At 46.4% G+C, this 27222-nt stretch overlaps 1 protein-coding gene across 3 annotated transcripts in view; it reads left to right on the top strand.

The window, feature by feature from the left end:
* Runx1 (RUNX family transcription factor 1) overlaps window positions 1–23516 on the top strand; it is a 240061-nt gene extending 216545 nt beyond the window's left edge. For all 3 annotated transcript variants that reach the window (XM_031364449.1, XM_031364448.1, XM_031364447.1), the window contains 2 exons: window positions 11082–11243; window positions 18830–23516. In XM_031364449.1, coding sequence (XP_031220309.1) covers window positions 11082–11243; window positions 18830–19299 — 632 coding nt within the window. In that variant the 3' untranslated portion in view covers window positions 19300–23516. The remainder of the gene's footprint in view (window positions 1–11081; window positions 11244–18829) is intronic.
* Window positions 23517–27222: the final 3706 nt, after the last annotated feature.

Raw genomic sequence — 27222 nt, 5'->3', positions numbered from 1 at the left:
GTAGTGTTTAGTGTCCATTGTACTCAGACAGGACAGTTCTTGTGAAAGATGAATGTGCTGGAACAACCCAGTCAGGAATCATGAAAGGTGGATCCCCCTCATCAGGAAGAGCCTAGATTTATCAGATTCTTCGGATGCAGGGAGAGACCTGTGCATAGCTGGAAAGGTAAAGAGGGGAGAGAGCACTCCACCCCTATCCCACAACTCTCCACGGCTCTGCTTAGGGGAATTGATTCTGGTGTGTAGGAAAGAAAAAACTACAACAGTGTCCCCGGTTCAGGCTGGAGAGAACAGTCCTTTAAGACCAGACCAGCACTCCCACCTTCCCCTCCCCCAACCCACACACAAAGCATGAAGAGAAAGAACATGAGGCAGACGCTGACGGGATCTCTCTTGCAAACATTTACTAAAGGGGGCTAGGCACTTCATCTTTGGGGAATTTTTCGATTTCCCTGTGTGTCGGAATGTTCTTCTATGAGCTGGGAGTGTGGAATGAAGGCTCTTAAAGAAAGAACAACCCTTTGACATGACTCACACCTCAGAAGACAAAGAACAATGAATCCCTGGCTTGCAATTCAGCGTTCAGACCCTGTGTCCTGGCAGGAACTATGCCACCCTGCCATGAGCCTTCATTCTGCGGAGTGGATATGGACTCCCTCTGGAGCTGTGGTGTTCGGGCAGGAGATCCTCGCACTGTGTCTTCGCACTGGCACTTAGCCTTAGCCACCGGAACCACACACACATGGTTGTGGGAACCACAGCTTGCACCCTGGAACTCTGGCTGGCTGAGGCAAGTCCCATTCATTCCTGGTAGCCTTGCAGTGTCTCTGCCGTGTGGATAAAGAGGCTGTGCTGAACAAAGCCCAAGCAGCCCTCACTCTGGACACCATCACCATTCCCTGAATGGGTAGCAAGGGGAGACTGCCTTGCCTCCTCATATCAGCAACTGAACTGACCGTGATTAGGCCGAGGTCCCATTTCACCTTTCCAGTACCTCACAGGCTGGTGCAATGACCCCCTCCTCACAGGAGGGGATTATGTCCACTTGCCTCAGCAGTAGCAGGCAAACTGGTGTCTCCATTGCAACCTCTCAGACTGGAAAGTCATGCCCTTGCTCTATGGTTGCCTAAACACTATTGGTTTGGGAATAGGAGACAACGGAGAGGTACTCAGATCTTAGACATGCTTGGGGCCTGTACAAGCCATAACACAACTGAGATCCTCTGTTCTGTTTTGGGGAATATTCTAAAGGGTACTGCATTGAGTCTTCTTTTCTGTCCCCATGAATATGAATTTCTCTTCAGACTCTGCAGTATAATGAATGCTGTAATCTCTACTTAAGACCCTGGTCAGAGGAACACAGGGGACAAAGCCTGAGTTCTGTCCTTTAAGCCACCTTAGAGATTCCCAAGCAGCTCTAACATTTAACAAAATGAATGCAGTGCTAGACTACAAGGTTGGGCACTCACAGGGAACAGTATGGGTCAGATGGCTGGGGTAGAGGTGACCTCTGCTCTCCCACCAGGATCCCGAGTGTTGGCTCAGTGACAGCCCTCAGCACAGAGATCTGGGGGCTGTGTAGGTGATCCCCAAAGAAAACAAGGCCACCTAATGGCATGGCAGAGCCTGGAGTAGGTCGGACTTCACTCTAGGCTGGGCCCCGAACTGACATCATACAGGTAATAGATCCATCATCAGCACCCTCTGCAATTCCAAAAGGAATGGCCACTCCTTTCTTGGTGCCTACAGTCACCCTAAGACATGTTAAGGACCGACCCCATAAAGTCTCAGCCATTCACTTAATGTGATCTGCCTAAGGGACAGCTCTTACTGCACCTAGTTTTCAGAAGACAATCAGTTGGTGCTCCCCTTGAGACCCAGCAGCAGCCCAGAACAGACTGGACAGAACAACCCACCTTCTGCAGGCAGCCCAGACCAACATCTCCAACATGCCCTGACCTGAGCCACACGAATAGAGTCTACAGTGTGTGCTACTGTCAGTAGAGCATCCCCAGAACATCGATTGTGCTCTGTAAGACACCTGGAGGCATGAGGTCCTCCTGCTTGCGGCTTCCCTGGAACACGAGGTGTCGGCAGCTTCTGCTGTGAGTGAGGGTCTTCTCGCCCGGAACCAGAGGTGTCAGCAGCTTCTGCTGTGAGTGAGGGTCTTCTCGCCCGGAACCAGAGGTGTCGGCAGCTTCTGCTGTGAGTGAGGGTCTTCTCGCCCGGGAACACGAGGTGTCGGCAGCTTCTGCTGTGAGTGAGAGTCTTCTCACCCCCATACCAAGGGCTGAGCCCAAGCTCCCAAACTACCTGGGACCTCCAACCCTTGACACTGAATTCCTCCCTCACCCTATTCGAGGAAGGAGTAAGGACGAGTAAGAGGCAGGAGAAGAACTGCTGGGGACAGAAAAATGTCTTTACCCTCAGACTTTTGAGCCTGAACGGAGGAGAAAAAAGGAGGAGAAAAGGATAATTCGACAGGTGCCCCTAGGATGGCACCTGCCACATGACGGCCTAGCATGACAGGACTTTACCGCCACATGACGGCCTAGCATGACAGGACTTTATCCAGTCTGACGATAGGCTCCTCCAGGCCCAGAAAACACAAGTGGAGGTTAGAGGTGCAGACAATCCTTACAGGTGAGGCATTGGGGTGGGGATGGGGTTTCTTTAAGTTCATTGAACCAAGTTATCTGTCAGAAAGGACACTACAGAGACCAGATGGGACCTTCGGTGCCCTCAGAACTACAGTTCTGTCTGGAGGACAGACGGTGCCAACAGAGAATGAGAAGTGTTATGAAAACAGCGTCTTTTCTAGAAGCGGGTGACTTATCCCTGAACCCTTTATACAGGGAGGGCTCTGCCTAAATACAGAGCCCTTTCCAGACGTGTCTCAGACTGATCTGGCTGAGAGGAGCGGCCTCGTGGTAGTGAGGGCTGAGCTATTTCCCCTGGGAACTGTCTGGCAGCTCTAATGAGGAATAGCACTTTGCATTTATAGAGAGTCTTTCATCTGTGGATCTCAAAGCTGTACCACAAACATTAATTAACTCTCACACCTGTGAGGCAGGTGAGTCTGCTTACCCCCACCCCCATTTTCAAAATGAGGAAACAGAGGTTTGAGAGGAAAAGGATTCTGGGGCAAGCCACCAGGGTTAGGAATATCCCTGATGTTGGGAATAAGCATTTCAAATTTGTAGCATCCTGACCACAAATTCAGGAAGCCTCCCCTGGGCTGAGTGAGGAATTCATGTACCGGAACAGGAGTAGTGAAGATGAAGCCACACAATTCCTTCTTCCCTCTCCTGGGTAGCCTGTCACCTCCTGCATCTATGGATGTCAGGAAGAATGGGTTCCCCTAGACCCTGACAGCCTTTGAAACAGCCTAACCAGGCAGGTCTCTGTCCTGGCTCAGTATGGATGCCTCCCTTCAAAGTAACCGTTGGAATGGTGAGCACAGCTGAGCTGCACATGACTAACCAAAGTGTCTGCAGTCAGTGGGAGACGAGTGGTTGGCAAATCCCAGGGCTCTTTCACAACCCTCTTCTCTTCCAGGATCCAGAGCTGGTGGGAACTGACTCCTGTTCTCACTGGTTTTCACTGGTATGTTTAGGCAATGCTAATCCAGTGCTGGCTACCTTTGGGGGGGGGGGGTGGACTCCCGTTCTGACTTCTGGGGCTGTTGTGGATTTACTGCCCATCATAGAAGCCAAAGGAAACACTGCTCAAAACCACCAGACGCCACAAGGAAGCAGCCTTTTCAGTTGGGTCACCTGCCCAACACCAGGACTGTGAAAGCTGACATTGCAGTGTGAGGTGAGCGGGAGCCTCCAAGCATCTGGGGGCACCACCGCTTTCCTATACAAGGTATCCTGGGTCTTTCTTCACAAGGGTCCCAGATGAGAAGGTGCAAACCTCCCCTGGGGCTCGCCCTGACACATCACCCTGGAAACTGACTCAACATCTCTGTGTCCTGACTCACATCCTGTTGTGTTCTCTGAGGCATCCAAGAGGGCATTACACCAGCTACCCATGACGGACTGCACTAGGAGGGTGCCCTGAAGGTGACTCTGCCTTCTTCCTTGCAGAAAGAGGGGGTGTCTCCTAAGGAAAAACCCAGAACAGGCCCCTTGGGTTTATATATTCAGAGCAGGCTTTGCTCTTTAGAAAAGCCAGTGGTCCTGCAGCACTGTTTATTTTAAATGGATTGAAGGTGAATGGAAGGCTTGTTGTTTTAGAGATGCCTGCCAAATACTCAAGGGACAGGGTTCTGACTACAGCAGAGCCCCAGTGTCCTGTCCTGAACCAGGTGTCGGGAAATGGCCCCAGATCCTCTAGTGCTGTGGCTGTGAGGTCAGGTGCCAGGGCCACCAAAGGCTCAAGTGTCCTGACGTCCCTGTGTGTCCTTTCCTTGGACGGGGAGGGCACAAGGCTGAATCGGGATGCTTTGGATTTTAAAGCAGGAGCATTTATTTGGTCTTCTGACCGCTTTAGATGTGGTTACTTCTCTTTGTCTTGGGTCTGGAGTGCTCTTTCCTTCCTCACTTCATAAGCTTTAGTTACTGGTGTTCTGTCTTGCCTTTCAAGTATGTTTTTCAGAACCAGAAATTTCCCTTCCCGAGACTGCCTTTTCTCCAGTCCCTAAATGTTGGTGTTTTCATTTTCATTAAGTGACCGATAGTTGAAACATTTTTTCAGATCTCTTATTTGGTGGCTATGGCATTTACTCCAACTTTTGAAGATTTCCAAGTAATCTTTCTGTTACTGCTTTTTGTTTTGTTTTGCGGGGTGCGGGGTGTTGTTTGGTTTTAGTTTTAAGTCCTTGTGGCCTAAGAAAATTGTATGGTTATGCTCTTAAGCCTCAACTGTAGTCTGTCTTAGTGAGTTGTCTGTGTGCTTCAGAAGAGAGGAATAGTCTACCGGTGTTCTTTAGGTCAAGCTCATGCTGTCCAGGTCAGCGGAAGCTGAATTTCTGCTTGCATGGTCTATTGGTGACTGAAAGAGGGTGCTGAAGTCTCCGGCCGTCGTGTTTGTCTGCTTTCATTGTATGTCAGTTAGTTCTCCCTTGGGTTTCATGACACCCTTTGCTCATAGGGCACCTGTTAAGGCATATGTATTTTCGGTTTTCCATATTATCATAATTAACTCATCTCCTATCCCCCAAAAGCTCCATCTTCAATTAGCTTTATATAAAACTTGATACAGCAACTTGGGCTTTCTTTGGATTGATGTTAGCACAATTTCTCTCCACCCCTTCATGCTCAACTTATCTGAGTCTACATTTAAATGAGCCATTTGTATGCGTCAGGTAGTTAAGTTTTATTTGTAGCTTGTTCTGACAACCTTTGTGGTAGATTTAGACAACTCACTGTTTATAGATGCAGCTGGATTATGACCCGCCATAGTCTAACTTTTATGTCTGTTGCGCATGGTTCTTCATCCCACCCCCGGCTTTTCTGCCTCGTCTCAGTGTAACGAAACATTTTATGTGATTTCGTTTTAGCTTGTTTATTTGCCTACCAGGTATGCAAATAAACTTTTTTAAAAAATTGCTTTGTGGGAGCTAGAGAGATGAGCCAGACGTTAAAGCACTGACTGCTCTTCTAGTGGACCTGGCTTGATTCCTAGCAACCACTCGTGTCTAAAGGCAATCTGTTAACTCCAATCCCAGGGAAATCCAACACCCAACTCAGGTCTCCCTAGGCATTACAAGCATGAGATGCACAGATGTGATGCAGGCAAAACAAACACCCATATGCATTAAACAATACATACAGACATACATACATACATACATACATACATACAGACAGACAGACAGACAGACAGACATACATACATACAGACAGACAGACAGACAGACAGACAGACATACAGAAATAAAATTTTGAAATTGTTTCAATTGCTATAGAGTTTAAAAACTAAGCCCACAATCAAATAATGTTATTCCTTAATTGTTATGTTATTTTTAAATTTCTTTACATTTTTTAATTTAGTGTCTCTTTCTGTGTATATGTGTGTGCCTCTCTCTCCCTTTTCTCTCTCTCTGTATGTGTCTGTCTGTCTCTGTGTGTGTGTGTGTGTGTGTGTGTGTGTGTGTGGTGTTTATATGTGTCTGTCTCTCTGTATATATGTGTATACGCTGTCACTGTATATATGTATGTTTGTCTCTCTTTCGGTGTATGCCTGTCTTTCTGTCTGTCTCCCCACCCAGTGTGTGTGTGCATGTGTATGTGTATGTGTCTGTCTCTGTCTCTGTTTCTGTGTATACGTCTGTCTGTCTTTCTCTGTCTGTGTGTGTGTATACTGCACTGTACATATGGAGGTCAAAGGACAACCTGCAGGAATCAGTGGGTCTCCTTCTGCCATGTGGGTCCTGAGGATCAAGCTCCTGTTGTTGGACAGGTGCCTCTCTGCTGACCTGCATCACTTCTTTCTTATCTGTCATTTCCGCCAGTCGTTTCCTTGATCTTTATGCTGTAACTGTCCAATAAACAGTGGCTGTTGTCACTCCTAACAGCTAACTTTCAAATCCATTATGAATAGAAAATGGGCTTTGTTTCATTTGATTCACTTCTTCTCTGATGAACTCCTTTTCACCCCAGATCTAAGTTTCTGGTCTGTTTCATTTTCTTGCTGTCTGAGGCCCTTTAAACATGTCTATTGTTGATCGTTGATTTCAATTTCATCAGAAGATGTACTGATTTTTTTTTCCCTGTGCATTGGAAGAATAGTTTTGCTGGATATAAAACTCTGGGTTGGTTTCACTTTGCACCCTTCAGACCTCTGGTGTGAGTTTTCTGTGCTTGTCCAATTGGATTTAATGATTACACAGCTATATTTGATGAAAGCATCCAATTCCCCAGTGTCTTTGCTATTTTCTCCCTTGTCATCATTGAGCTTCCCATGAACTCTTAAAGTTCTTTGGTTGGCAGTCTACCATAAGATGGGATCCCCTGAGAACCCAGTTGAGTTCCTGGGCCACAAACATGTTTCTTCTGGACAGGACTATAGCTCTCCAGACTTGTATTCTCACTATCTACCTATATTCAGCTTCTAGCAACTTGTGGCAACCCCATGATGTATTCCCATGAGCTTCTGTTTCTAATCAACAGACCTTGGTTTGCTCTTCCATGCTTGCCTGCCTCCCAGGACTTGGGTGATGCCCCGCTCTCCTGCTAGAATTCTGTGGGAGACCAGGAAAATCACAGATTTTCTCTTCTGCTTCTCCTTGTTCTAAGGACAAGAATGGTAACTGAAATTCTTTACATTTTAGTGCTGAAATGAAAGAAGTCACTCTGATATGAATTATTTGGCAGGGTTACGGTAGACTCTAAAGACATTTTGATGTTAGTACCTTTAAGACATTCTTTTCCTGAGTGAAATATGTCATTGCCCTTTGTACTATCTCCCTACCTTTTCCCTTGTCTTTGAAACACCATTTCAAATGGAGGAAAGTGGGGTTCAGGAATGTAAAAGGAGCCCCCTCTTATCTATTATTGTAATGGCCTTGGTCATGTAATCTCATCAAAACCATTTGTCCTGAAAACAAAAGCAACCAGCATACAGAAGGCTCGACTTTTCCGGTGCTTTTGAAAACAGAAGCATGAATTGATTAAAACGCTGAATTCCTGCTTTCTCTATATGATGAAGTTCCAGCTTGCTTACTCATTCAGCATCTAATCCCCAGAGCCTACCTCTTCTCAAGATACTCAGCTCCCACCCCAGTGCAAGTGTGTGTGGCCTTACCAGTAAGCACTTGGCAGACCTGCTAAAGGCATGTCCTTTAGCAATGCACTCATAGGAATCATTCAGATTAATTAAGCATTTATGATGGCCACTATTGTGACAGGTCTTTTTTCTGTCACTTGCTTGTTCCTTGAGATCACTCTTGGTAGTCAGAAGAATGTGAGTCTTGCCTGAAGCTAGTTCATGGTGGAGGCGAGATTCAACCCCAAATCTGGTTGACTTAGGTCCAATGCTTTCCTACCCTGCTCCTCCCCTATGCAGAACATAAGCACATCACAAATATCCCTGCTGCCCTTGCCTCTACCTTGGAAGCAGCCATTTGCAAGTTCAAATTAGTTCTGTGATTTAGCCATCAGCCTCTATTCAACCTTTACATCATCCCATGGCTGTAACTCTTACAAAGTAAAGATTTTAAAACCATTGCTAGTGAATCCCCACCACCAGGGCCCTGGTGAAGCAAAACTATTTGTGGAGACATGAATGAGAGAACAAGTAAATAATTTCACCTGCCTATGAATAGACAAAGGTTTAAATGAATAAATGAATGAATGAATGAATGAATGAATGAATGAATGAAGCAACTCTCAGTATGCTGACACGTGCCTGAGGAAGGAACCTTTCCAAGCATCACATAGATAGGAGCCTTTCCCCAATGAGCTGCGACATCGATGTCGCTGGCCACATTGCCTGTGCCTGGCAATGTTTAACCAACTCATGTTCACTTGGATGGGTTGGCTCACCAGAGGCAACTCCTTCAAGACCATTATACATGCACTTTGAGGAATGCCTAACAATGACTTTCTCAGCCTGTGGCCTTTTCTGGATAGCTCCCGTTTAATCCCTCCATGTGACATTTCCCAGAATGCACAAAGTTATGATTATAAGTACCTACACCTCGCCTCATGTCTCCTACCTGACTCTTCCCTGACTCTAGCTAGCAACATGTAAGTAAAACAATGCAACGGTGGGTTGGACTAATTTGATTTATTTTATGTATATGAGTACTGTAGCTGTAAAGACACACCAGAAGAGGGCATTGGAACCCATTACAGATGGTTGTGAGCCACCATGTGGTTGCTGGGATTTGAACTCAGGACCTCTGGAAGAGCAGTCAGTGTTCTTAACTGCTGAGCCAAGTTGGACTAATTGAATGGACGGTTTTAGAGATCATCTCTCTGCAGAGAGGGAAGGATGGAGGTTTGATCCAGGGCAACTGGCCCTCTCACCAGGCAGACGGGCTTAGAGCTCCTTGTTCTGCTAGGCAATCCACAAGATAGTTTTTTCGATTCGTCCCTTTGTCCATGGCCCCACCTCTCCTCCCATCCTAACAGAACCTCTCCCACAAACGACAAATGCACTGCATTTTCATGCTTCTTTTGGTTTATTTCTGTTTTTGTTTTTAATGGATCATTAAAAAGCTGAAAACAACCCAAATGACAAGGAGAGGCTCGCGGCCACCACCTACTAGCCCACCCTCGGCAAAGGCCTGAGAGGTTCTCTGTGATGGCGGAAAGTTGATGGGCCATGGCTTCAGTGTCCCACTCAACACTGTGGTGGGAAGTAAGATGATGCGAAATCTATAACCTGTGTTTTAAAAAAATAAAAAAGCACAGATCCAGAGCCTGAATCATAAAGGTCATTCTACCAAAGCGAGGCTGTGAAATATTATGCAACGTTCGCACGACTTAATTACAAGTTTAGAAAGGCCTAGCCTGAGTTTTTCACTATAGTAAAACATGACAGAGCATGAACTCTGGCACCACACTTTATGCTTAGTGTGGTTTTAGACACAGGCTGGGATGCTAGGCTGTCTACACAACAAGGCCTGGATTACAATACCGCAATTCACACCCTGGGGGCCTTCATGACAATTACAGAACCTCCTTGGTTTGCTTTTTAAGTGATTAAAATATTTGAGTAGTATATGTTCATTTGCTAAGTGTGTGTAGCGAAAGCACAGGCATATCTTGTAGAAAACATCTGAGCGTGTGGGCTTTGGGGTTCCTGCACACACACACTTGGATCCTTACAGTGGCATGGGTGTGGGACAATGTTGTTTCTGCACACGCACCTCCAGCTCCCGGAAACAGCCAGTTATAAAACTGCACAAGGCCCCATCTGCATCGAAGCACTTGTCTGAGAAGTTTAATGTGTGCCAGCTCCCTTTTCTGTGCCCTCTCTTCAAACAAACCCTCTACCATTTGGAAGAAAGTCAGAGGTCTCCTTACCAGGAGATTCCAAGTTAAAATGTTTGTCCAGGAGCAAGCAGGCTTGCGGCCCTTACATTTGCAGGTTGGTGGTTGTTGTGTTTTATTTTCCCAGACACTAAAACCAAAGTGAAGAGAGAAAGTAACAGGGCTTACTGAGCCCTGCAGTCAAGTGGACAAAAGCTATTTGCTGAGGTCTCTGCTTTGTCCTGGCTCTTTCTCAGAGACAATCTATAAAATATATTCTCAAAGTTGTCCCCGTCAAAAACACTGCTGGCCCCAAGACTCCATGCTGCCTGGTTTGGTTTGTTGTGAATCAGCCTCCTTTGTGTGCCTGTGTCCTGGTCACTCGCCATGTTTGTATTTGCTGTGTGTGTGTGTGTGTGTGTGTGTGTGTGTGTGTGTGTGTGTGTGTATGTGTGTGTGTGTGTAGGCGAGGGTTAGCTTTTGACTATCATGATTGCTATTGTTTCTGTGGCATTCGAGGAATGGCATTTGCTGACACAGCAGACCTTCGCATGTCCGTGGACATTTCCCTCACCTTCCAGATCCTCTTAGATCCTTGTGCTTCCTGAACACAGGAACCATCTGGCCTGGTACAGGGTTTGTAGTGATGATGTCATTGCTGGCCAAGATGAATGTGTCATGTTTAGTATATAAAGTGATCCAGTACTACCAGAGTCCCATATGAACCACTCCCCACAGTATTAGTGTGAATATATGTATATATTCACACTAATATACACATATATATGTGTGTGTGTGTTTATGTATATGTATGTATGTATATATACATATACATTATAGATAGACAGATTGATAGGTAGGTAGATAGATAGATAGATAGATAGATAGATAGATAGATAGACAGATAGAAGAAAGGGTTACCAAGTAAAAGCCTCCCTACGTCCATGAACTGTATTTCAGTATCTTTAATGGGCTTTCATACAACAGAGGCATCAAATACTTGGACTCTAGTGGTCTCATTAGATACAAGTGAACAAGCTGTGTCCAAAATGTGTAATCATTTAAATAATGGTTAATAATTATCATTATAAGGAATTTTTGTTTTAAAAACCCTGCCCCACTCCATCCATGACCAACATCCCTGTCTCCCTGCAGATGCCAGGCAGATCCAGCCATCCCCACCGTGGTCCTATGATCAGTCCTACCAGTACCTGGGATCCATCACCTCTTCCTCTGTACACCCAGCGACACCCATTTCACCCGGCCGTGCCAGCGGCATGACCAGCCTCTCTGCGGAACTTTCCAGTCGACTCTCAAGTAAGCCCTGTGAAAACACACCTGTAGTGGGGCTGGAGGGAAGGGTTTGGAGGGTCACAGGAGACTTGGGAAAACACAGAAGGACACAGCAAAGGCAGGACATGACTAATGGACCAGGAAAGGGTTCAAAGAAAATCTCCTGCCTCTACGCTGGTCCAATGCCTGAGCACTGATCTTTCCTGACATGCTAAGAGACGACAGATGAGGAGGCACAAATGCCTTAGACAGTCCATCTCTTGTGTATTTTGGGTTTGTTCGTATCTGGTGGGAAGGGTTGATGGCCAAGAGCTACTACTATGCTGAAGAATGAAAGCGGCCTAAGGATTTTGTACCTTTGGCCAAGAAATTAACATCCCAACTGAACTCTAGACCGTAGCTGCTCTTTCCAGGAGTGGCGAGTTTTCATGGGTTCCTGTGTATAGCACAGTGGGGTACATATTGGAATAGGACACAAATATGCCCCAAGATAAACGTTCCTAGCTAAGAGCCGTTCAGACGGAGGCTAGGAACCAGGTAGAAAGCTCAGGTGTCATGGTTAGCATAATTGTTGTTAATACGAGCTCATTAAATATTAGTCATTTAACCTATGAGCCCTTTGGGCTTGGCACCCACTCACCTTCGCTCCTGGGCAGGGAAATCAGAGGTACAGGGAGAAAAAAAAAATTCCTTTGTTGAAGGCAAAAGAAACTTACTGTTTGGGGCTTTGAAATTGGAGCCGAAGCAAACCGAAATACTTCAGAGGGCTTCGTCCTTTGGAGGCCCGTGAATGCACTTGCGTGTATGTGGGGGACAGGCAGGCTTTGGTTTCAGACTCTTGAAGGCAGATTAGAACAGATGAGGGGGCAGGCAGAAGGGCAGAGGAGTTGGGGCTGCTGCTTTAAAGGTTGTGAAAGACTGTGTTTCCAGACAGCCACGATTGCTTAAGACTCCTCCAACGGGTCAGCTGCTCCCTTCCAACCCCCCCCCTCAACCCACCCCACCTTTCGCCAGCAACCTTACTGACATTTGGGCTGTACGTGTTTTGTTGTGCGGACAGGAGGCTGGCCTATGTGCCAAACAATAGTTAGATGACCCTTGACCTCTAGATGCCAGTAGCAAATGGCCTGTCTGTCCATCAAAAACGTCTCCCAGGCTGGGGATTGGCTCAGTCAGCAAAGCCCGTGTGCCTTGCAAACATGAGGACCAGGTATGAACTCCAGGACCCAGGTATAAAGGTAAAGTGCAGTGACACAGGCCGCTAGCACCGTCACAGGGATGTGGGACACGTGAATATCCAGGCTGCTAGCACCGTCACAGGGATGTGGGACACGTGAATATCCAGGCTGCTAGCACCGTCACAGGGACGTGGGACACGTGAATATCCAGGCCACTAGCACCGTCACAGGGACCTGGGACACGTGAATATCCAGGCCGCTAGCACCGTCACAGGGACGTGGGACACATGAATATCCAGGCCGCTAGCACCGTCACAGGGATGTGGGACATGTGAATATCCAGGCCACTAGCACCATCACAGAGACGTGGGGACACGTGAATATCCAGACTAATTGAATTAGAAAGCTCCAGGCTGAGGAGAGGCCCTGCCTCAAAAAAAACAAGTTAGATAGCTGCTGAGAAGCAAAACCCCAGGTTGACCTCTGGCCTGCACACACACACAAATGTGCCTGCACATGAGGGCACTCATCAATGAACATTTAGGAGCCTTCCACCCACCCCCCACAAACACAAACCCACAGAAGATGCTGCCGGACATTGTCACCTGTCTCAGCTGGGGGCATTGAGAGCCTCTAACTTTAACCAGCCCTTGGTACTGAACTGAAATGCCAAAGCCAACTCACTCCATTTTCACCTGACTTGAGGCCGTCAGTGCCAACATCCCGATGGCAGCTGACGGTCTCCAGAATTAAGAAGGTTAACATAGAAATGCTGGCATCTGTTCAGCTGGCTGTATCTAAAAGCTTGTCCCCTCGGGGACACAGTGTGATTCCAGCAGCACCTGTCAACGTTCAGATTCCCCTGGTGACAATTCTGTCCACTGGCCACGGCCTCCATATGAAATACTGTTTTCCTTGGAAATGTCGCCAGTGTGGGCTTGTCCCTTGAAATTTATTACATAAGTCCTTTAGCTTGGTCACCATCCAAAACGGGCTCCTGGGGCCAGCTCCTTCGGCTGACTGTCAGTCACATGTAAAAGTATCCATTTGCCAGGCAGTGATGGCGCATGCCTTTGATCCCAGCACTTGGGAGGCAGAGGCAGGCAGATTTCTGAGTTCAAGGCCAGCCTGGTCTACAGAGTGAGTTCCAGGACAGCCAGGGCTACACAGAGAAACCCTGTCTCAAAAAACCAAAAAAAAAAAAAAAAAAAAAAAAAAAAAAAAAAAAAAAAAAAAAAAAAAAAAAAAAAGTGGCTTTTAATACTCATCATTCACTCTCTGAGGATGGCATACATGGGGATGATCCATTTGACCATATCCATGTCCCTTCCTCCCTTCAACTCCCCATACCGTCTTCCTCAAAACTTTATGTCTTTTAAGGTTTATTTTTAATGTTTTTTATTAGTCGAGTGCAGGGAGGCCGCCCATATACATGTGGGACTAGGGACATTCCCTACGACACGGGCAATCTATCAGCAGCCACTGTCATCCAAAGTAAAGAAAGTAACAGGTCTTTAATGGCACAGGAATGGGAGAGAGAGAGAGAGAGGGAGAGAGAGAGAGAGTCCTTGTCAGGACCCAAAAGTGACCCTCTGCTGCCCAGTAGGGAAGACTAGAGAATGACAAACTAGCTGCACAGAGAGTGAGCTTCAACTTGGCAAAACTCCCTCTAGGAACCCAGCCCTGAGCACAGGCCTAAAGACCTGTAAAATCTGTAAGTGTTGTCATAAACCTGGGACTGGAGAGGGGAGAGGGTGGGATCCCTGAAAGGAAGAGGCTGCCAGGCCCACAGCCTGTCAACCAAACTTGACCCTCTGTGGTTGATGCACCTTCTAATCCCACCAGCTTCAGACAGCTTCGAATTCTGAGCTCTCTGCTTCCCCAGCCCCACCTGCCTTGCTCTGCACCGCAGACAGGCTCTGTCTGGCTTTGCTCCTTGCAGACAGACTCCGCACCACCTCTGGAAAGAGTTGCCATGAAGGTTTAGCGTTCCTCCTCGGTTCTTTTCTGCCTTTTTTCCCCTTCCCTTTCTTTTTGTTAATTAATGCTTGCTACCAACCTGGGCGACAGACAGTGCGCACTAATCTGCGTCCTGCAGAAGATCCTTTTAAGGCAGTCATTATCTGCTCAGGCTGTTTAATCCTTTGGGGGCAGTGGGAGGGGCCTGGAGTGGGACGGCTTTCATCCACCTCAGGCTTTAGAGCCAAAACTTGCTGTCAAGGCAGAGAGTTAGCACCAGAGAAGGAGAGACACTTCCAGTGAAAATAGCTGAACTTTCTAACCCTCAGACATCCGACCTTTAAAAACCTCCCCATGAATAGGGGAGGGGGCAGTCACCTTCCATACTTTATTGAGTGGGTTGGGTGGGGTGCACTAGGCTAGCCAAAAGGATAGAGGAGCCGTAGCTTGGTGATGGATAAATACTGTGTGACTGCTGATTTGTAAGAAAAGAGGTTAGACCAGATTTTAAAATGAAAACACATGGAACTGGAGAGATGGCTCAGTAGTTAGGAACCTTTGCTGCTCTTCCCAGGTCCCACATTAGCTGGCTCACAGCTGCCCATAACTCCAGATCGAGGGCAGCTCCTTCCTTCCTCCATGTCTGCAAGCACACTGCACTTATACACACACACCCCACACAAGTACGTAACTGAAAATAAAATATTTGTAAATGAAACAAGCATCTGAATAGAGCACTTGAATTTGAACATATCTAAAAGGCCCAAGTCTTTTTTTTTTTTTATTTCAAATTGTGTAAAAAATGAGACAGGGAGGGATGGAAGGAAGAGGGATGGAGAGAGGAGGGAAGAGGGGTAGAAGAGGGATGAAGGGAGGAGGAGAGGAGGGAGAAAGAACTTGACCTCCTGTAGAAAGACTCCACACTATCTCATGTCTTCCACATACTCTGCCCCCAGCAGCTGAGACTGTAACATTACTCCTGTGCTTATGCCATGACAAATCACGGACTCACTCGGGATTCCGGTAACTTAGTACCATTACCACATTACCATGTAGGAACTGGGACGGACCGGCAGAGCATGTTCAGACACGGCTGTGAGACAGGGTGACCTCTCGTTCATTTTTTCCAGTAGATTCACCTTTTTGTCTCAGGACAAATGAAGCAAGAGGGATAATGGGCAGAGTCATTTGTTTGTGTCCAGAGCATTGCATCAGATGACAGCAAGCTGATTGTGTGTGCCTAACTCTCTCCCTCCTACCTCAGCTTCTCCCTAGACTGTATAAATCTAACTGCAAAAAAAAAAAAAAAAAAAAATAGAGTAGAGCTTCCTGTTAACTCTCCAGCACATCATGGCTCTCTGTAAGCAAAACAAGTGACGCTGAGTTTGCTAGGAGAAGTCCCTGGTGAGTGCGCTGAGGAATGAGGTGTGGCCTGGCTGGAGGAGAAGCTAGAGGGCAGCTTAGCCAGGGCAGCACCAGAACCACTGTTGGTTTACAGCCTTTCCCCGCCCACATGTCTGACTCGCTTTGAAAAGATTAACAGGAGTGTTTGTTTGAGAGTCAGCCTCCTGGTTTCCTCATTAGTACAGGGATTTGCTGTGGACTTGGGCTCTTCCTATAAACTCTAATTACCTCTCTGATGAGGAGTCTATTTCTCTCACATTCAGCCCAAATGAACACAAGAGTTCCTTTTGTAAAATCATGTTAGAGCAATAAAGGATTATTGAGAGGGGGTGGAGGGGGAGGGAGAGACAAGAACACAAGCCCTAGCCCTCCTTGCTGGAACAATAGGCTTGGAACAGAAGGAAGTTGACCACAGCCCATGCCTTCCAAAACAGATTCATCTACCAGGGTAGCTTTCCTTTCAAAGGAAGCATTTTGCTCCCCTCAAGTTTCTCTCTAGCAGGCTCAACTCAAAAGGGTCCAGACCATTAGCCAGCTGAGCTTATTCTGTACCTTAATTTGGGAATTTAACATTTTGACCCTGTAGTTCTTGCCTCTGCCTGTGTTGCTGTTGCTGCTGCTGCACCCCACGAACAGTATAGTCCCAGCTTGCCCTTGACAGACACAAGCTACCTGCAACCCCATCCTAACTCACTGTGGTGGCTCTCGGTTGGTGGGTGGGTGTGCATCCCTTCCACCCACGCTGAGATTATTTGGCAATGTCTGGAGATACTTTGGATGTCGCAGTGGGGGAGGGGCACTAGTGGCATCTTGTGGGTAAAAAAGGGAGATGGGACCACCAAACCGTCCGCAGGGACTAAGTCAGTCTCCAAACACCTGCTAGACATAATACTGGCCCAAAGATGCCAGCAGGGCCACTTTTGGCAAGGGAACCCATGCTGGCCCTCCTGTTCCCTGGTCTGCCTCAGAGGCAGCATGCACATGTGCAAAGCAGAGGGAGACGGTGAACTACCAGAGGATAGCCAAGGGCAGTCTGTAGAACTGTAAATTCAAAATGAATCTTGTAAAGAAACTCTGTCATTTCCGGACAAAACAAGTTTTGATATCCACTTGTGTTAGAAGCTGGTGATGCGGCAGCTGGAGAGATGACTCAGTTGTTAAGAGCATGCACGGCTCTGGGGGAAGTTGGCACCCTCTTCTAGCCTCTGGGGGCACTGCACACTCACAGGCACATACCCACACGAGCATAGGCATAATGGAAAATAAAATTATCTTTGAAAAGAAAACAGTGATGCAGGTCTTAGATAAAGATGAGACCTGAAGTCAAATGTCTAATGTTACTACAGATGGGAACAAGTCAGAAGGCAGAGACAGGGGCAAGGGTTGTGCCAGTCACCGACATTCACACCATCCCCACCACAACATAGAAACAGAGACAAGTGATGTGTCAATCACCAACATTCACACCGTCCAAACCATAACACGCACTGCACCTAACAATAGGAAATTAGCCAACTTTCAGGAGATCAGAGCCTACAAAAATGACAGTTTTCTATCATCCAACCTGACTACTCTGTGCAATGACATTGTTATAATATACTTACATATAATATTCTGCCAGTGGCATATCAGTGACTGCATTACCTCAGTTACCTTAATGTTACGCCACTGTATACTGTTATATTAATGTTCTTATGCTGATGTGCTGACTATATGACCAATATACCAGTTAGTATTGATGTTTTCATATAGAGGATAGGCTTTTTCTCCCCCAGTAAAGGCGCCCTGTTGTCCTGGTCACTTAACAGCAGTGGGAGCTCCTTAGTGCCCAGAGACTGCACACGGGTGCCACCTTGTGCTATAGATTGAGGCTATGTCTCAACAGAGTAGAAATACAATTTTTATGTGTTTTTATTTTTAGTTTTAAACCATTTGAAAAGGTAAAATTCATTCTTAATTCCAAGCCAGACTTTGAATGAGCTACAGTTTGCCAACCTGGGATCTAACATTTATTTGTACTGTAAGCATTACATTAGACTACAGTATGTGTGACAGTTACCTATATGGTACATAGGCTGTGGTGTGTCAGGATACATACCATATGCTACTGCACCACTCCCTGTAATGCATCTGTCATCACTCTGTGTCACACTGTTGGACATCTGTCACAAACATGCTGGGAGAAGCCCACTTCTTGCTGGGTAGCCCCCCCCCCCCAAACTCCCTGGCAGCAGCTCTCTGCATAGAATCCCATCTTAAGTGACAGTATCTTGGGTAACTATCTGTCCTGTTGACTTCTAGGTCAGTGTCCATCTTAGGTAGGAGTATTCTCATTGGTCCCCTCAACCCTAGGCAGGGAGCTGGGGCAGTCCAGTGTGTTGGGTGGGAGCACTCCCTGTGCTCCCTCCTCCACTGTCAAGGCCAATTTGGGCAACCTTTGGTGTCCTGAGTGGGAGCACTTCCTGTGCCACACACACACCCCCCCCATGTTCACTCTGGGCAATCTTGTGTTTCCTGAGTGGGAACAGACCCTCCAGGGACTGGGACACTCTAAGCAGCCCTATGTCCTGGGTAGGGTCACTCTCTGTGGTTGCCTCCAAGGGCAGGGGCACTGGGGTAGTCCAGTATTTCAGGCAGGAGCACTCTCCATGTTCCCCTGCTCCATAAGCAGGGCCAGTCTGGCAATCCTGTGTCCTGGGTGGGAGCACTCCCAGCGTTTCCCCACTCCATGGGCAGGGGCACTCTGGGCAGTCCTGTGTGTTGGGGCAGAAGCACTCTCTGTGGTCCCCTCCGTGGGCAGGAGCACTCTGGGCAGTCCTGTGTGTTGGGGCAGGTGCACTCTCTGTGGCCCCCTCCGTGGGCAGGCGCATTCTCTGTGTTCCCCACTCCATGGGCAGGGGCACTCTGGGCAGTCCTGTGTGTTGGGGCAGGAGCATTCTCTGTGGCCCCCTCCGTGGGCAGGGGCACTCTGGGCAATCCTGTGTGTCCTGAGCGGCAGCACTCTGGCAGCATAGGAAGCCTTTGCCTCCTTGACCACACACTCACGCCTTCTCTTCCGCCCGCCCACAGCGGCTCCGGACCTGACAGCCTTCGGCGACCCGCGCCAGTTCCCTACGCTGCCGTCCATCTCCGACCCGCGCATGCACTACCCAGGCGCCTTCACCTACTCGCCGCCCGTCACGTCCGGCATTGGCATCGGCATGTCAGCCATGAGCTCGGCCTCTCGCTACCACACCTACCTGCCGCCGCCCTACCCCGGCTCCACGCAGGCGCAGGCCGGGCCCTTCCAGACCGGCTCGCCCTCCTACCACCTGTACTACGGCGCCTCCGCCGGCTCCTACCAGTTCTCCATGGTGGGCGGCGAGCGATCGCCCCCGCGCATCCTGCCGCCCTGCACCAACGCGTCCACGGGCGCCGCGCTGCTCAACCCCAGCCTCCCCAGCCAGAGCGATGTAGTGGAGACCGAGGGCAGCCACAGCAACTCGCCCACCAACATGCCCCCCGCGCGCCTGGAGGAGGCCGTGTGGCGGCCCTACTGAGCGCCTTCGAGGGCCTGAGCCGTCCATGCACAGACCCCGCCAGGAGGGCCCTTGGAGGCCAACAGGAAGATTCCAGGAGGGAAACTGTGAATGCTTCTGATTTAGCAATGCTGTGAATAAAAGAAAGATTTTATACCCTTGACTTCACTTTTTAACCACGTTGTTTATTCCAAAGAGTGTGGAATGTTTTCTTTTCGGGGTGGGGAAGACGCAGCCCAACCTGTTTGACATCTAATTTCTTATTTCAGAGTTTCTTTTCCGCACCTTATCGATTGCAAAAATGCCTGTTTGCATCTGGGTGGTCGTTTATTTTTAAGTATGTATAGATTTGAGCTTGCTTTTTTTCTTACTTTGACCAACTCAAAGAAATAAAATTCCCTTCTCTGTAAGGTTTATTTAACTTTTAGACTTTCATGTAGCTGGGGGTTTTATTTGTGTTTGTTTTTTGTTTTTGTTTTTTAAAAAGACAGCTACAGCTTTGGGTCATTTTTTAACTACTGTATTTCCACAAAGAAATCCCTAGATATTTATGTATCTCGATGTCTGAACATTTACATATGTGTTGATACTTTTTTAATTATTTAAATGTACTTATATTAAGAAAAAATATCAAGTACTACATTTTTCTTTATAATAGCCAAAGTTAAATGTTATTGCGTTGAAGATGGCTGGAAAAAAAAGAGATTGCTTGGTTATCTAGAGATATTGTTTACATTAAACTCCCTTTATGTTATTCAAACAAGTTGGTAGGTAATGCAGCAATGTTTTTAATTGGATTGTAGACACTGAGGGTCACTCCAAGGTCAGAAGTACAAAAGTTTCTGCTAGGCTCAACAAACAGTCTCATACCTGGCTCCTTCCCTTCAAATAGAAAGGCAAAACTCTGCCCTGGAAGGGTTCAGAGAGGTGCCAAGGATTACAGCTCTGAAGAGGAGTTGGTTTGGCCTGGAGATATGCGTGTCCCAAGGCCTCATTCAGGCATGCTTTATCCCAGAGCTCACCCAAGTAAGCTGTGGGTCAGGGCTTCATTTACATAGTATTTACATAGACCCAAAGCAGTGAGTAGGATTCTTTAATTGCCTTCCATTAATAGTACCTGTTCATTGATGTAAACCAAAACTCTCAAGGCTGCACCCCAAAGATCCAAATAGAAGAGGCAAGACCAGGTAGGTGCCTTTGAGGCCCAAAGGCTGAGTTTTAAGAGAGTGTACCCCAAAGTCTGAAGGAGCCATTTTCCCTCCATCAATCTTAGTGGGATCATTCATGGGAGTCAGATACCATGTCAGCCTGTGCACGATGCTCATCAGAAGCTACTCCCTCACCAGCATCTTTCTCAACCAGGCTGAGCCCATGACCTTTGGGGTGTGTTCACTTTCTCTGTGCATCAGCGTGATAGATCCCTGGCATGGCTACGGTTCAGGTGTGCATCTCATCACTGTAAATGTAATGGTACTATTGTTATAGTGGAAGGCTTGGTCAAAATCCAGTTGTTCTACAACTTATAAAGCCTAACTGCTGGTTCTGACATACATGTGCTCAAAATGATCTGGTTGTTTTGTTTTTGTTTTTGTTTTTGTTTTGTTTTGTTTTAATGTACCTCTTAAATTAGTTGAAATGATGTCAGGTCAACTCCAAGAGCGTTTGAAAGCAGGACTTCACAACAGTGTTTGATTTTTTTATTATTATTATTATTTTATAAATTTAAGCATTCAGATTAGATCTTTGGCTGCAGGCAGCAAAAACAGCTGGACTTATTTAAAAAAAATACAATTTGTTTTTTGAGTTTTATCTATATCTATATCTATATGTTGATTCTTTGTTTTACATAGAGCAGCAGCACTTTGGTAACCTGTGATGAGACCAGGTTGTTCTTGTCTGGGAAAGCGCTAGCAGAATCCAGAGAAACTCAGAAGAGATTTTCATATCAGATATACCTTCCTGCTCCCTCCGGTCTCACTCAGTTATTCCACAGAACACATCTACAGCTCTGTTGTCAGAAAAATAAAAATTTTAACTTCTCAAAAGGACCATTAGTTTGTTTCTCCAAAGTTAGATGTTCCTCTTAGCATAGGCTGCCATGTCTAGCCTGAGAAAACGCTAGGGAAAGACCAAGGAAAAAGATTTATATTTTTCCATATTAATTTTGATATCTGAAGATACTGTAGCCCTAAGAGAGGAAGTAGGTAACCTCACACATTGAGCCTTTGCCCTGGGCACCGTGCATCAAGAAGGCTTGTCACTTTGTCATAGACAGCCTGGTGAGCTTCCTAAACTTTTATCAACCTAGGCAATATTTAGTCATCTCAGAAAAAAAAAAAAAATCAATCAGGCATGCCTTGTCTTGGAGATAGATTCCACAAGGCACACATTTTTCTACCTGAGAAATTGCCTTCAGGAACATCAAGGTGTCTCCTTAGTCTCTGTCCACAAGGAAGGCCCATAAGCTGATTATTGAGATAATAGAGCTGTTGGGAAAACTGGTCCAGAGGAAAAAATGGGATAAGCCATTCCTACGGCTTATTTAAGCTTCTATTTATGATTTTAACACATGCTTCGTTCCTTCTGGTTTTCTCACCTTCTATATCCTCCCAATATCCCTTCTCACTTTCTTTTCCCTCCTCCAAATTCCACACTCTCCTCCTGCAAAGTTTATAGGTAGGCAACACACACACACAGACACACACATGCACATATACGCATACACATGCACACACACACATACACATGCACACACACCCTCTCCCCTATACCAAGTATCCAGAACACAGAAAGTCCAGTTCTTCTCCGTTTATTAAAGAACAGGGTGAGTCAGCCATTCTCTTGCTCGTGGGTTTTGTTTTGTTTCGTTTTTTTTTTTTTCTAACAGAACAGAGGCGTTGCCAGCCATTTTGGGTCTGCTTTCTGTCCAGATACTGCAAGAGAAACTCCGCGGATCACAACCCGAGGCTGAGCGGCTGTGCTGCTGCCCAAACGTCCCCGTGCAGACAAATGCACACTCGGACCGGAAGGAGTGTCTCTCCTTCAGCTCTTTTCTCTCACACATTTCTCTTGAATGGCCTCAACTGAGGACTGCAGATTTCTTTCTTGAAATAACTTTTCTCCCCCAGGACATGCAGTCTTAGGGGTTTTTGGTTTTGAGGATTTTTTTGGTTCTTTTCATTTTGTTTGTAGGAAAGGGTGTGAGATACTTTCATACAAGAAAATAAATGGTTTGACAACAATTTCAGAATATATCTTTTCCTTATCTGAACAAGGTACTGTTTTGTTTCCTCTACAGTATACATTTATTTGGTGGTTTGGCTGGTCAGTTGTTAGTTGTTTGTTGGGAACCTTCTGCCTTTCTGCCAGGTCAGTGTGGACAAAGCCGATCATTTGTCTTTTTATTTTTTTTTTCTCAGAAGAGTTGTAACACAAACTCAATTGTATTTATGTATGTAAATAGATTTCATGCTTCATTATAAAATATTGTTAATGCCTGTAATAACTTTTTTCACATTTTGTGTGTGTTTCTAAGGACTTTTTCTTATGTTCGCCAAATATTGTAGAAGAAAAATGCTTCTCTCCACTTGTTTATTTTAGATTAAAAAAAAAAAACAAGCTACTTCTTATCCACTTTTATAAACAGATAATAAACAAGCATGGTTCCAAATTTTTTTTAAGTTCACTTTATGTTCTAGGAGAAATGAATGTGCAAAAAAAAAAAAAAAAAATCAATCTCCAAATGAACTGTTGGATATTTCTGTTACTCTGGATGTACAATGATCAATAGAAAGAAATAAGCTTCCAAATTGAAATAGCAGCAAGACACATGTATTGGAAAAAACACCTCAGAAAATGCAATTCTGCAGCCTCCAGCTACTGCCCATGTGTGGCAAGCATTAGATGTGGTCACAAGGGATCCTGGTGCATGGGCCTCTTCCATCCTGGTACTAACATGTAGAACACCTCCTAAGGGGTACTGTCAGGCTCGGGTCTAAAAGCACATAGGTAAGAGTGAATGTCCCAGAACCCTTCTCAGGAGCCCAGGAGAGCAGGCACTCACTCCACTGCAGCTGCCCACTACATAGTCGGAAGCAGCTCCCCTCTCCTGGGGGGTCACAAAGAGCCAGGGCAGGGCAGTCCTAAGCCACTGAAGGCTTCCTTCCTTTGTACTCTGATCTTTTCTGTAACTCCAATATTAAAAACCCATGTGAATGGCAAATAAACAATTTGACAAGCACCTCTGCCCTGTCAGATCGATTCTGTCTGTCCATCCTCAGATGTGTGCCAAGAGCACTGTAACATACTATGTAAATTTTTCCACGAAGCACTTCAGGTTCAAGACTGAGCCCTTCCTGAAGTACTTCTGATAAGCCCAAGCTGCTGAGGCATGTGGGCCTGGGGAGGAAGGCCGGGCAGTCCGGGGGCAGGGGCTTCTATAGCTATGAGGCAGTTTGGAGCTGTGTTATAATTCCTCTTTAAAACACAAGAAGTGCTAAAGAGATCTCAGTCAGCAAAGTGCTTTGACAGGAGGGCTTGAGCTCAGCTCCTAGGGTCTGCATAAAAAGCCCATGTGATTCTGTGTGCTTGTAATCCCAGCACAGAAGAGAAGGAATTGACAGGTCCCTGGGGCTTGCTGGCTAGCCAGCCCAACATATTTGGCAAGTTTCAGGTTAGTGAGGGACTCTGTTTCAAATAAAATAAGAAGTAGAAGCCTAAAAAGCAATAACTGAGCTTGTCCTTTAGTACACACACGCATACACACACAAATGCATACACACACATACACATACATACACACACATACACGCATACACATACACACATACATATATACACACACATACACATATGCATACACACACATGCATATATACACATGCATACACACATACACGCACATACACACACACATACATACACACATGCATACACACATGCATACATACATATACATACACACATACATACACACATACACACATACACGCACATACATACACACACATACACATATGCATACACACATGCATATATACACATGCATACGCACATATACACATACATGCACATACATACACACACATACACACATGCATACACACATGCATACATGCATATACATACACACACACATACACACATGCACACACACATACACACACATATACACATGCATACATACACACATATACACATATGCACACACACGCAAACACACACAGGCATACACACATACACACAGGCATACACACACATACACATGGACACACACCTATGGAAAAAAAATGGAATTTGCAGACATGAAATGGAAAATCTCTATGTCCAACCTGAAACCTGTCACATTATCTGCCACCATTTACATAAATAGAGGAAGCAGGCTTTGGTGGTGATCGAGAAATTTCTAAGACTAATTCTTTCCTTCCTGTACAAACTGTTAATCAAAGACTTGATTAAATTAAATTAGTCAATCAAATTAGTCTTGATTCTATGTGGCCCACATCACCCTTCTGCCACAAACCACTCTGGCAAGTTTCTGGCCCATCTCCCACTGGTGGAGCGAGACTTCTGGATGACTGCAGAGAGCATCAGGCATCAGAGTGAGGAGGGGTTTAGAAGGAGGTGGCCCAGGGCACCACTGCCTAGGGCTTAGGCAGAATGGGCTGAGGAGTCCAGGTCAGAGAGAACAATGGCTTCCAATGGACATGAACCTGGCCCCGGGTTTCTGTTTTCACATTGTACCTATGATTGATTTTCAAACTAAGCTGGTGGCAGAAACCTGCCCTTCCTAGGGAGCCCCGCGCACAGCCCTTCCTGCATGCTCCAGGGAGCCTAGCACCTTTCCCTTCAGCAGACAGGACTCAGTACACCAGGAAAGCCTGAACCCACAGGCTCCCCTGCTCAGAGGGGACACAGTGACCACGGGTCCCTCGGGTATAGGCTTCACTCTGCTTCACAGGGGACATACAAGTTCTCTCCCTGCTCTCAGGAGCCCTGGGAACAGATCCGCACTGTCTGTCATGGTGTCCAGCTAGCCCTCGCTGTCTAGGCTTTGCTTCAGCAATAGACAAAGTCCTCTCCTGGCATCCAAGTACAATTCCAAAGTCTAAGAAGTCACCACCCTTATTTGTTAGTGTTATTCAAAATTTTTGGTCCAGAATAGATGGCTGAGCTTAAACATTTGACTTCCAAGAATTGACCAAATTCACATCTTTGTTCAAAATGAACCGCCCTTAGCTGGACTTGAGATCCCAGATCTTATGGCTACTCAGACGTGAGTAAACACAACCCCCCCCCCCTTCAGATGCTTGGTCTCACACACACACACCACCTCTGCCATGCCCAGCAATGTTCCTCAGAAGTCAGCCTGCCTCCCTCCTTCACTGATGTATTAGACATAAGGAGCCGCACCGCGCCCCTAGGGCACCCCAGGCCCTCACACACTTTTCTCTGGAGTGAGAAGCACATGGAGTGTGTCTGCTGTCCTGGTAGGAGTGTGAGCTGCGTGCCAGATTTTAATATTGGTAATTAAACTCTGCACACCTCACATTCTCCTTTTGGTTTCGATTTCATTGGCGCTTTTGTAAAGATTAATTAATGTTTTGGAAGTGTTTTGAAGATGAAAAGTCTTACATGCACACAAGTGTGATTATTTGTTATTACAAATAACTGCATGCCGCAGCGGTCTCCTCTCACCGTAGCGACTGACGAAGAGGCTTCAATTAAGCTGCAAGGTCTCTCTCACAAAATGGCCGCACTTCATCAGACTTGCTCTCCTGTTGATTCATTTCTTCAATCAACATCCATTGAGCAGCAGGTATCCAGGAAGGGAGGGGGCTCATCTCCGCGTACTTACTAGGCAGGCAGACAAGGCCATCTGTGGGGAAGGTACTATTAGCAGAGTCCCGCATTTGCCTGGTTATTCTTCTGTTGCCATCTTGAAATTATTAACAACTTTTTAATAAGAGGCCTGCGTTTCTATTCTGCATGAGAGCCACAAATTAGGCTGCCGGCGGTTTCATGGACAGGTAAATGAGCCGTCAAAGTGTAGCAGGTGGGGCAGTAATTAGGCATGGAAAACATTTTTAAGTACTCATAAAACTCAACCTGAGGACATTGGGAAAGATTTTAATAAGTGCCATTGGCTTTCAACTGAGAGAGAGGACCCATTCTGCTGGCTGGGAGTTCTGTAATGTGGATGGGGCTTTGAGCACAAGCTAATGAAGAAGCAGCGTCTCCGAGGAGTTGGCGGTCTGGGGAGATGGCATGAAGCGCTTCCTATGCACAGCTGTAGGGACATGCGGAAATGAGAAGCGTTTAGAACCAGACAAGGTCAGAATAATTGTATCAGTGCTCCGGCACCTGGGAATCAGAAGCAGGCAGATCTCTGTAAGTCTGAGGCCAGCTCTGACTGACTGCATTGTGAGTTCCAGACCAGCCAGGACTACAAAGTGAGACCCCGTCAAAAGAAGGAGGGAGGAATCTGGGAGAAATTGAGAGAGGAGATACCATAATCAGCATATATTATATGAAATAAATATTTTTGAACAAGAACCCAGAAGGAGTGAGATTATATCCAAAGGGTAATAAAGAGTCAATTCTCGAACTGTGTGTAACACACACACACACACACACACACATACACACACCCTTAGGTCCTCTGCTCAGAGCCCCCAGACTAGGACCACCAAGGTCATGTGAGCCATTGAATGTGCTAGCTTAAAATTACAAATTCCAGATTTAAATTCCTGTCAAAGCCCCGGCTCTGCTCCAGTCCATACCAGGGCCTCACACTGCACTCTGGCTTCAGCTGCTATCTCAGCCACAGTCCGAGGCAGCATGATCAACCACAGATACACAAACATGGTCCTGCTTGGGTTTGTTTGGAGAGAAAGTAGTCAAATCACTATGGTAGGTTGAACTGTGTTCTCTCTTAAGCCATAA

The sequence above is a fragment of the Mastomys coucha genome, unplaced genomic scaffold (assembly GCF_008632895.1).
Source record: "Mastomys coucha isolate ucsf_1 unplaced genomic scaffold, UCSF_Mcou_1 pScaffold12, whole genome shotgun sequence".
In the NCBI taxonomy this organism is placed as follows: domain Eukaryota; kingdom Metazoa; phylum Chordata; class Mammalia; order Rodentia; family Muridae; genus Mastomys; species Mastomys coucha.
This window is presented reverse-complemented; position numbering and strand designations above follow the sequence as displayed.